The sequence below is a fragment of the Aegilops tauschii genome, chromosome 5 (assembly GCF_002575655.3).
Source record: "Aegilops tauschii subsp. strangulata cultivar AL8/78 chromosome 5, Aet v6.0, whole genome shotgun sequence".
In the NCBI taxonomy this organism is placed as follows: Eukaryota; Viridiplantae; Streptophyta; class Magnoliopsida; order Poales; family Poaceae; genus Aegilops; species Aegilops tauschii.
The window spans coordinates 573481318-573493322 of record NC_053039.3 but is presented as its reverse complement, the minus strand read 5'-3'; the positions used below and the strand labels follow the sequence as shown (position 1 = coordinate 573493322).

Sequence of the window (12005 nt, the reverse complement as noted above, 5' to 3'; positions counted from 1 at the left end):
GCACTAATGGTCACATTAGTGCCGGTTCAATTACAAACCGGAACTAATGAGTTTCACATTAGGCCCTTTTTCTACTAGTGGTTAACCAACCTTACAAAGACACTATCCACAAAAATGAAAGAACCATGGTCATCTCTAGAGGATCAGTACAAGCATGGATCTAGCACTTGGTATACTGACCAGATTTCGACCCGGGCTTAAACGTAGAAGTGGCCGGCAAGATGCTTTGTTTCACTAACCTGAATATGTTAATTACTGCTGATAAGGTTCTCCCTGTCGGAACCCAGTGGCTTCATCTTCGTGCATGCACATGCTAATTCACTGCTCCCTGTACGTAAAATAACATCATTGAGCCATGGTTTGGTCTGTTAACCAAAGCTTGCAACTACTAGCTACGAGCACCCAGCACCCAGTTACCGACCAACAGGTAGCTATATGTCCTCTTCCTGTCCTTGTTTCGACCGTAACAAGCACACACAAGGAGATTATCTTGAGTAGTTTTAGTGATGCTAAAGTGGCCGTTCAAGGCGCATTGTTGAAGGAATCCTTTCCTGCTTTGGTTTTGTTAACGTGAATTAAGTATGCTGCATATCGAGGCTCTCTCTGTGTTTTCATCTGACACGAGCTGTTCTTTACTCGCTTGCACCAAGAACTAGCTCGCCTCTTTCTATGCAGATGCACATGCTAGCGCATGGCCATTCATGTGCCTGCCTTTGTTAGGTGAGCCAAAGAAATCTTGCTTGGTCGTCTTCTTTGTAGCTAGCTAGCTTCACTCGTCTGAGTTCTTCTCTTCACTCCAAACACACAAGCACCAAAGAGAGATACAGTGCAGTGACAAGGAATAGCTACCGGCCGGCAATCAATGGCGCCTGTGGTTAGCGCTGCACTCGGCGCTTTGGGTCCCCTGCTGGTGAAGCTCAGCGGCCTGCTCGCCGGCGAGTATGGCCGCCTCAAAGGGGTCCGCCGTGAGATTCGCTCCCTAGAATCTGAGCTCACCAGCATGCATGCTGCCTTGGAAGAGTACACTAAGCTGGAAGATCCAAGTGGGCAAGTGAAGGCATGGATATCTCTGGTGCGGGAGCTGGCATATGATACCGAGGACATCTTCGACAAGTTCATCCATCACCTTGGTAAGCGTGGTCATCGTGGTGGTTTCAAGGAGTTCTTGCGCAAGATAACTCTCCCTCTGAAGACGCTTGGAGCTCGGCATGAAATCGCCGACCAAATCGATGACCTGAAGGATCGCATCAAGCAAGTGAAAGATCTCAAGGATAGTTATAAGTTGAATGATGTTCCTTCGAGCACGACTGGCCATCTGGCCGTGGATCCCCGACTGCATGCAGTCTTTGCTGAGGAGGCACACCTTGTGGGCGTGGATGGTCCAAGGGATAATCTTGCCAAGTGGATGGTGGAAGAAGGAAACAACTCATCCAAACCTCGCAAGGTGTTGTCTATTGTTGGTTTTGGTGGATTGGGAAAAACAACACTGGCAAATGAGGTCTATCGCAAGATTCAAGAGCAATTTGATTGTAAGGCTTTCGTATCGGTCTCGCAAAAACCAGACATAAAGAAAATTATGAAGGATGTGATCTCTCAAGTGTCATGCCAAGGTGGATCCACAAAAGATACTAGTGATTGGGATGAAATTAAGTCCATTTCAAAGCTAAGAGAACTACTGCAAAATAAAAGGTAACATTGATCTTTGTTAATTCTCTTAACAGACGTTTCATGCATAGTGCCTGCTGTTCGAGCCACTTATTAGTGACTATACTATTATTAATTCCACACAAAGAAAACAACTCAATTGCGGTTGGCTTGAACAATCCTTACAGTCAATGCTAGGAAAGTATTATGTACCCAGCTATAAGATGCTTACAACATGAAATATTTGTCATCATCAATACATTTGTGCCTAAGTCCTTCATTAACTTGATTGTTTCGCAGTTAATAAAGTAGTCAAACTTCTAAAAAAAATTCTCTCCCATATTTATAGAACAAACTACTAAAGTATGAGTATATTATATATATATATTCTTATCATCTTCGTTTGACATAGTAGACTCAAGCATTCTAATAGTTTTTCAATTCCATAAAGCAAAAAAATGTTAAAAAATATTATGGTTGCTTGTGATCCAGTAACAAGTGAGTGATAGTCCTTGTTATTTTTTTAAATGAAGCTAGCTTGCAACTGTATAGGGAAACATAGGCAATGAACATCATAGATCTATTAACTACTCCAATTATGTACTATGTGTCTGTGATGCAGAGGTCGGGCATAATAAATATTTCATTTTCTTAAAAAACATGAAGTGATATTGGAGTTTCATGGCATGTCTGAGTGTTAAAGCATAATTTCTTATCATAATCGGTTGACACGATTTGCTAATTTATAGGTATCTCATCATCATTGATGATGTATGGTCTGCACAAGCATGGAAAACTATCAAGTGCGCTTTCCCAGAGAACAATTGCTCTAGCAGAATTATAGTTACTACACGCATCATTGATGTAGCCAAGTCATGTTGTTTGGGAGGTGATGACCAGATGTATGAACTAAAATCCCTAAGTGATCTCCACTCTAGAATATTGTTTTTCACAAGAATATTTGGCTCCGGGAAAAATTGCCCTGACATGTTGGAAGAAGTTTCAAATAATATTCTAAAGAAATGTGGAGGCCTACCATTGGCAATTATAAGTATAGCTGGTTTACTAGCAAACCGACCAGCTATCAAGGAAGAGTGGGAGAAGGTTAAGAGGTCAATTGGTTCTGCACTGGAGAAAACTAAGAGTCTAGAGGGCATGAGTAGCATACTATCTCTGAGCTATAATGATCTTGCACCTAATCTCAAGACGTGCTTGTTGTATATAAGTTTATTTCCCGAAGACCATGTGATTGAGAGAACTAGGCTAGTGAGGCTATGGATAGCAGAAGGCTTCATCTCTGAAGAGCGTGGACAGAGCAAGCAAGAGGCCGCTGAGAATTACTTCTATGAGCTTATCAACAAAAGTATGGTCCAACCAGTGGACATTGGCTTTGATGGTAAGGTTCGAGCATGTCGAGTCCATGACATGATGCTTGAACTTATTATTTCAAAATCAGTTGAAGATAATTTTACCACTATGGTAGGTGGAGGCCAAAGTTTGAAAAATCAACAGGGTTTTATTCGGCGGCTATCAATCCAGTACATTGACAAGGAACTTGCATCTGCACTGGCAAATCTAGATCTAAGCCATGTTCGAACTTTGATAGTAATGCCATCATGTTGCATCGAACACATGCCAAGGCTTGATCTGTTTGAAGCTTTACGTGTTCTGGATTTTCAACATTGCAGGGATTTAAAGGATTTTGATATGAATGGTATGGACAAACTAGTCCAACTAAAGTACTTCAACTTTACAGGCACAGCTATATCAAAGCTACCATTAGGGATCGTGATGCTAGGTAATCTAGAGACCCTAGATATTGGGAATACAAATGTGCAAGAGCTGCCCGCTGGATTTGGCCAGCTAACTAAACTAGAACACCTACAAGGAGGGCACGTCATACTACCAGATGGGATTGGGGATATGAAGAACTTAGAGTTGATGTCAGGCTTTGTTATTGCCTCCAGTAAAATGGATCTGTTGGAGGATCTCGGGAACCTAACAAGTTTGAAGGAGCTCAATGTTGATCTCGAGCTTGCAAACAAAATACGTGATAAAGTATCTTGTGAGGACAAGAAATGTGAAGAGGCATTTCTCTCCTCACTGTGCAAGCTTGGCACCTGCAAACTCCGATCTTTGGATATAGCAGCGTGCGGTGCTTCCCTTGACTTCTTAGATTCTTGGTCCCCTCTGCCATCTTCTCTTCGAAGGTTTTCCACGAATTACATGGATTCGTTCACCAAGTTTCCAAAGTGGATTACACCAGCACTCACTAACCTTGCCAACCTGCACATCTGCATAGCTGAATTGACGGAAGATGATCTGGTTACTCTTGGGCAGCTCCCATCCTTACTTCGCCTGAAACTTTGGTCATCAAACAAGTTGGTTGCCACAGTACAACGCAATTCTTTCCTGAATCTGAAAGTTTTGGACTTCGGAGTTCAAACTGAACGAGCATATGTTTCGTTCCTGAAAGGGTCTGCGCCCAGGCTTGAGGAACTTACCATCACATTCAGTGTGTCGGCAGCAAAAGCTAATGGCTTCTATTCAGGCATTGAGCATCTCAAATGTCTCAAACAAGCTATGATAGATCTTGATGTTGAAGATGCGACACCTTCAGAATGCAAGGCTGCAGCTGCTGAGATCAGGAATGAAGCGGATGCCAATCCCAACCATCCTGCACTTATTATTGTGGGAAAATCAGAGGAAGAGGACAATTAAGAGACCGACGAGGAGAAGAGCAAGGGCATTAAAATGCCCTCCTGCTAGAGGTGCTAATACATATTCTAGTCATTCAACCTTTCATTGTCAAAAGCATCGTCGCATTTTAGTTTCTCCACCAAAATACATCTATACCCGGAGCTGATCCTGTTTTTTCTCAAATTCACATGTTCTACTATTTTCCTTTTGTCCATCCAGGGTATGTTGTGCAGCTTGTTTGCTTTGTTTGGAATGCCACGCCGGAAGGAGGCACCAAGCCAGTATTCCTCGCACTTGCAAGGGACAACCTGAAAACTGAAGCTAAATCAGAGACACCTCCTAAGTCCTAAAAAGGGTGGTCTCAGGTCTCTCTCAACTGAAAGTTGCTACTACTTCCTATATACACTGTGTTTGATTACCTCTTTTCCTTACATTGATGATTCAGATCTGAACTCTTATCACTGTTAATAAGGTTCCGCCTGTCGGAATCGGAGTCTGAATACCTACGCTATTGTTAATTCGCTTGTATTCTCTCTGTATGCATTCGGTGGGATCCAAGCTCTATTTGCATTCTGGATTATTATTTTTTTGCTGAATATTTGATTTGTGTTTCCCTTGTTTCCCAAAAAGTTTGTTGAATTACTGTGCTGTGATGTTACCTACCATGAAAGTCGATCGTATATATGTGCTGTGTGTTATTATTCGTCAGTTTTGTTCTGAAACAGTTAGGAACAAAAGCAGGCCGTGATACTCTTCGCACTTTGAGGTGAAGTGTCATGGAACGAATTTTAATGTGCTTGTGTGTTCCAAGTTTAAGTACTCTTTCTCCATGTGTATGCACGCACTTGTGGTGGATTGTTATTATCCATATATTTTGCCTCAGAAGCTATGGTCAGCACTTGAAGGGTAGAAGATGGAAAACGGAAGCTGAAACAGGGGAGAGCGTGGCCTCAGTTGCTACTTGCTAATTGCATTGCCTTTGATTGTCTCTGTTTCTGACGTTTGGAGATCAAGGCTCAAGAATTGTTTGTGTTGGGACACAATTGACCGTGTTTTCTATGAAAAACTTGCATGCTGCTTAGTTTGTTCACTCTCGTAATCTCTATGGCATTCAGGATTATTTATTTATGCAAAACGCGCGTGCAGGCGCCGCCCATAACTGGTGGTGCTGATGCCTGAAGACAAGTTGGTTGTGGAGTTGGCTATTTAGTTGTTGGGAGTATGAAGACTTGCAAGCCCACGTGCTTGCTTTTGGCATTGACGACATATTCTTCCGTTTCTCATACGTGGCAACTAAGAGCACACAACTATTTTAGGTAATCATGTTGTTACCTCTGCCTTTGCATATTCTCTATGGATTTGAAACAGGTCTCTTCATAGTACCGTGTTAGATCTAGAAATATTTGGCTACCATAGTAGTTTCATGTTCTTTTAGAAAAAGACAAGCTTTCGGCTATTATGAATATCTTTCTCAAGTTCTTCCTGCACTGACGTATACTATTTTTCATGTGGAACTGAACCTCAATATTCCTCCATCACCATATCTCAAACAAATCATAAGAAAATTCCACGGCAAAGCGCGGGTTCTCTTCTAGATTCAAATATGGACGGTCCCGGCAACGCGCGCCTTCAACGATTCATTTAGCAACCAATTTTTATCTTTTCTTTAAACTCATTTCCGTAATTCTTCTAGTTTTCTTAATAGGTGCAATTAATATGCCTGAGCAATAAGAAAACTTAGAAGAAGTGAGAGTGGCCTTTTGGCTCCTAGGTGTAGATACACCTATTATGAAATATGTATAAGAAACACATTTCAAAATTTTAAAAAAATTTGAGAAAAAAATATCGCGTGTACATCCGGACATCCTATGTTTGCACACCAAATTTCGCTGAAAAAGGACATTTTTTGTAGCATGTATGAAAAAGATTAAAAAACGCCTCTTGAATAGCCGTAATCAAGCATCAAAAATTGCCTTTTTTACACAACCCACAAAAATTGTCCTTTTTCATCGAAACTTGATGCACGCAGATATAATGTCTAGATTTACACGCGGAATTTTTTTCCCAATTTTTTTTACTTTTTAAAATGTGTATTTAGACAATGGGTGCATATACACCTATGAGCCAGAGTGAATTTTCAAGGAGGAAGTACAAATTATAAGAACTGTAAATCTAAAATAAATAACTAAAGAATCACATTTTTGAATTAGTAAAACCCATCTACTACCAACAAGTACCTGTTTTCTTTTCTCTTTTGTTGTGTACTCTCTCTCTCTGTAGGGCGTGCAAAAAATGTCTTACGTTGTGGGATGGAGGGAGTAATTCTCTAGTACTGTTTCCGTCTTGATTTATTGATCCTCTTTGTATTTTATTGTATATCATTAGTTCAGCTGACGATTTAACGGACCTGGTCGAATGCGTTACAAATTTACTATGCCACGTACTCCTGACATTATATTGTTCCAGTTGCCATCGATCGTTTGGTGAGGCAAAGAAAGCTTGCAACCACTCAGCGCACACCACCCTGCAGTTTTTTTTTTGGAACGAAGACGCTAGACGCGTCCGGCTTTAAATTAATAAAGCCCTCAGGCACCAGTTCAGCAAGGTACAACCCAAAAAAGCAGAAAACAGGTTCAGTCCAAGAGGACGACGGAAACGAGCACAGAGGTTCCACGCGCAGGCAACATTACACCATACAAATCATCCAACGCAGAAGGCCTATCTAACATGAAACATCCACCGGAGGCACCAAAAGCATCATCGAGTCGTCGTGTCTTGTCTAGCCGTCACCTGGATAGTCTTGATGCGCGCCATGGCCTCCGACATGCGCTCAGCATCGCGCTCCTTCCCCAGCGGAGTCCAAGTCTGTAAGAAAAGGTGACATTTGAAGATCACATCCGCAGGATGGTTAGGAAATTTTTTCTCAATCGTAATTTTATTGCGCGTCGTCCAAATAGCCCACAGTAGCGCCCCTACGCGACGCCAAGCGATTCTACTACTAGTCCCTCTCGTGGTTTTAAGGATGGCAATCAGGTCGTTCCCCGAGGCTGGGTTCCGGTTCGAGTGGAAGGCTTCCCTAACTGCACTCCACGCGAACCTGGCTAGGTGGCATCTAAAAAAGACGTGGTTAGCATCTTCACCTAGACCGCACACAGTGCAGGTACCGTCAGCCGGGCCGTTACGTTTTGCCACATTATCCGACGTGGGCAGCCTATTCCTGAGCATTTGCCACATGAAGATTTTAATTTTCAAGGGCAGGCCTGCCTTCCATAGCCCCCTAGCTATGTCTAGCGCTGTCCCTTCAGTAAGCTTGTTGTATAAAGATTTAACCGAGAATTTCCGGGACGCTGTCAAGCTCCATTCAACCAAATCTTCACCCGGCCCTATACGGTTGTCACCAATTTGCTGCACTAGGTCGTCCCATGCCTCCCGTTCGGCATTGGAAAGGGCCCTCAAAAAATGGATCGCTGGAGGGTCAGTACACCACCCTGCAGTTTCTTGGCTCTTTCCGGTCGGCGGCCGGCTACAAAGGAGCCAATCACTCGGACGTACGGGTTACGATCATCAAGCCTGAGGTGAGCTGTTCCTTATTTTATATTCCCCTTAATGCTTGCTTAATGGACACACTAATTAACTACCGTTCGTAAAATATCATTATGAGATCAACTGCTTCCGTTTGAAAGAAGAAGGAAAACCTGTTTTTAGCTCCGGCGATTCATCGAACAGTTGTTGGGCATGGTGAGTATAGCAGTAGTGGATGGTACCTGGCGGGGCGATCGGAGGTCAGGGGTTGAACGGCGACGGAGGAAAAGCGGGGTGGAGCCCTGTTGGAGCGTTATACGTGACGGAGACGTAAAGTTCCGGCAGGGGTGTGTGGCATGGCGGCCGAGGTGGTGTAGCGGCGGCGAAGGCAAGAGAGAAAGTAGGAAGAAGAGAAAATAGGGAGGATGGAGGCACTGGGTGGGTTTTGGGTGAGCCGGGAGTGTCTGAGTCCTACGTGTCTAGTGTCCGGACTCCCGCAAACCTTCCCACGTTTGTCTTCCGTTTACGGAAGAAAATGCGTCCGGACAGCCGCGCGGACCCACACAGGCCCGCGTTGAATGACTTCCGCGGTCCTGACGGAGATGTCCTTAGTTGTAAGCATGGCAACATTTTTTCGGATTACAAGTTTCATTTTTTTTAAATTTGTTTTTTCGGATGGCAATTTTAATTATAAAAACCGTCAGAGACGAATTGTTTCATGTCACACGTGTGGTACTTATCATTTGCAAAATTAGAAAACCTTGGTTGTGATTAGGTGAGTCAACGAAAGGTAGTGTGTCCACCTAACCATGGTACCGGTCGAGCTGTTTCTAGGTAAGCTGTTACTTAATTTATATTCCCCTTAATACTTGTTTAATGGACATACTAATTAACTACCGCTCGTAAAATATCATTATGAGATCAACTGCTTCCGTTTGAAAGAAGAAGGAAAAACTGTTTTAGCTCCGGCGATTCATCGAACAGTTGTCGGGCATGGTGAGTATAGCAGTAGCGGATGGTACCTGGCCAGGCGATCGGAGGTCAGGGGTTGAACGGCGATGGAGGAAAAGCGGGGTGGAGCCCTGTTGGAGTGTTATAGGTGACGGAGACGTAAAGTTCCAGCAGGGGTGTGGCATGGCGGCCGAGGTGGTGTAGCGGCGACGATGGCAAGAGAGAAAGTAGGAAGAAGAGAAAATAGGGAGGATGGAGGCACTGGTCCGATAAGGGTTTTGGGTGACCCGGGAGTGTCTGAGTCCTACGTGTCTAGTGTCCGGACTCATGCAAACCTCCCCCACGTTTGTCTCCCGTTTACGGGAGAAAATGCGTCCGGACAGCCGCGTGGACCGACACAGGCCCGCGTTGGATGACTTCCGCGGTCCTGACGGAGATGTCCTTAGTTGTAAGCATGGCAACATTTTTTCGGATTACAAGTTTCTTTTTTTTTAGATTTGTTTTTTCGATGGCAACTTTAATTATAAAAACCGTCGGAGATGAATTGTTTCATGTCACACGTGTGGTACTTATCATTTGCGAAATCAGAAAACCTTAGGTCGTGATTAGGTGAGTCAACGAAAGCTAGTGTGTCCACCTAACCATGGTACCGATCGAGCTGTTTCTGTTCTTAATTCGCAAACACCAAGCAATGGCTTGCCTCTCTCGATGCGGATCCACGTCGTCAGCTGAGCCAAAGAAATCTCTTGCTTGCTTGCTCCTCTTCATTTTTCTACTAGCTATACTTGTCCGAGCTGTTCTCTCAGCTACACCAAACACACGACAACACCCATGAGAGATAAGCTACGCGCCATCATCAATGGCACCTGTCGTGTGCGCTGCACTTGGCGTGTTGGGTCCCCTGCTGGGGAAGCTCGCTGAGCTGCTAGCCGGCAAGTTTGGCCGCGTGAGAGGCGTCCGCCGTGAGATCCTCTCCCTCCAATCCGAGCTGACTAGCATGCACGCCGCGCTCCAAGAATACACGATGTTGGAAGACCCAGGCGTCCAGGTGAAAGCATGGATATCACTGCTCAGGGAGCTGGCCTATGACACCGAGGATTGCATCGACAAGTTCATCCGATTATGCCTCGATTACCGGGGAGCGAATACGTTTGACCTAGCTTTCGATCTCTTGTCTCTTGTCCTAAACCGTCGCCGGGTCGTCCCTTTATATACACAGGTTGACACCCCGTGGCTTACAGAGTCCCGGCCGGCTCATAAACGTGTCCGGCCTGATGACCAATTACAATTGCCTTATGATACAAGTCATGCATATATGGCGGTTTACACCTACGGGCCTTAAGCCGCCTTTGGGCCTTGGGCTCTTCATAAGTCATCCTCATGAACCACCATCTTCGATTCCTTCATGGGCTTTTGTCTTATGAGTCGCCATGGGTATAACCCGGCCCCTCCTGGGCGGGTTACACCCAGTAGTTATATCCCCAACATTAGGCCCCAGATTGATTTGATGTTGTTCATGTCAATCTTCCAACACTTCGAAAAATCCTTCCTTATTTGTTCTCACAAAATACTGTAACCCGCCATGACGTCATCTCCTGGAATAACAGAAAAATAGCCATGACGTCATCTGTCATAAATATTATAAAAATGTCCAGCAGATCTTAACAGATCCTTATCTTTAATAACCGTCCCAAAAATCGAGGCGTCGAGTCACTAGATAATCATTCTTTGACCTCCTCGATTCTCGCGCCCGCCTGTCAACCATTTCCTTATAAATAGGGCCTGGGGCTCCTTCTCACTTTTCCCCTTTCCTCTTCGTCTTCAACCCTTCTCTTGCGACGCCCCTAGACGCCTGAGCGCCGCCGCCGCCGACCTCGTCGACTTCCTCGACCCTGGCCACTGCATCGACCTGAACGGGACCAGAAAATCATAGCGCCTCTCCACTGCTCAGCGGACTTGGTAAGCACCTTCTCCTTCTCACCATAGATGTCCATTAGGGTTTCTGTCGAAGTTCTTCAGAGTTCATCCTTGTTCTTTGCTGTAGCTTATAACTTTGATCCAAACTTAGCACTTCTCCTAAGCCGCAATACTTATTTTTGTTATTAGATCATCTCCTTTGTGTAGAAAAAAACCAATCTGAACATATGAACTGCTCGAGCACTGTAATTTAGGTCAAAAATATTTTCATTATCCGAAGCGTCGTAGATCCAAAATCCTAGCATCAATCTGTGAAACCTGTTTGCTTCAACACTTAGTAGAATTTGCTCTTGTCAGATCTTGAATACCATTGCTGTCATGGAGGCTTACAACACCGGTTTATAACCATTCATATATCATTAGGCCCCACCTAAGCCGCCATTCAGGATATATTCTGTAGAGTTTTACTTCCGGTTTAATGAATGAGTTTGAACCGGCAAAATTTTTCTTTCCTTCAAGCTTCTCTCCATAATGCCGCCAAAGACAGTCACTTCATGTAACTGGGTTCCCTCCATTTTCACTGAGAACACACTCAAAGACTTCGTGAAAATCGGGTACTTGCCAGCAAAAAATGTCATGCATTATCGTGCCCCTAACCCGGGCGAAGAAAAACCTCAGCCAAAGGATGATGAAGTTATTGTTTTTACTGATTACATGAATCGGGGCTTCTCACCGCCTGGTTCTAAATTTTTCCGAGATGTTATTCACTTCTTTCAGCTTCATCCTCAGGACATCAGACCCAATTCCGTGTCAAATATCTGCAATTTTCAAGTCTTCTGTGAAGTATACCTTCAAGAGGAACCCAGTGTTGAACTCTTTAGGGAATACTTTTATTTAAACCGCCAAAACCAGTATACTAACGAACCCAGCTTGGAACTTGGCGGAATCTCAATTCAACGAAGAAGAGATGCCATCTTCCCTGATGCTTGCTTGCCGAGTCACCCCAAGGATTGGAACCAGACATGGTTTTACTGAAAGATACCTCTCCGGCTGACGAGAATCCACTGCCGGGTTATCGTGCCGAGCGTCTTGACTCAAAGCATCATCTTCCTGAAAAGCTTACCGCCGCTAAACGTAAAAACTCGCCCCCACCATTGTGAAGGTTAAGGCTCTGCTGGGAAACGGTTTAACTAGCATTGACTTGGTTCGGTGCTGGGTTGCTTCGCGAATCATACCTTTGAGTCGCCGACCCGGCTTAATGTGTACTTACA

At 44.3% G+C, this 12005-nt stretch overlaps 1 protein-coding gene across 1 annotated transcript; it reads left to right on the top strand.

Annotated features, from left to right (window-relative positions):
* The first annotated feature begins 326 nt into the window (after positions 1 to 326).
* On the top strand, positions 327 to 4973 carry LOC109743733 (disease resistance protein Pik-2). Its single transcript, XM_020302821.4, has 3 exons — positions 327 to 1689; positions 2394 to 4415; positions 4564 to 4973. The coding sequence occupies exons 1-2, from the start codon at positions 863 to 865 to the stop codon at positions 4363 to 4365; spliced, it is 2799 nt and encodes a 932-aa protein (XP_020158410.1). The 5' UTR covers positions 327 to 862; the 3' UTR covers positions 4366 to 4415; positions 4564 to 4973.
* Positions 4974 to 12005: the final 7032 nt, after the last annotated feature.

What these genes read in the sequence shown, in the direction of transcription:
- LOC109743733 (XM_020302821.4), top strand. Translation starts at nt 863, where the DNA reads ATGGCGCCTGTGGTTAGCGCTGCACTCGGCGCTTTGGGTCCCCTGCTG. An exon ending in GAACTACTGCAAAATAAAAG is followed by an intron (nt 1,690 to 2,393) that starts GTAACATTGATC and finishes GCTAATTTATAG; the next exon opens with GTATCTCATCATCATTGATG.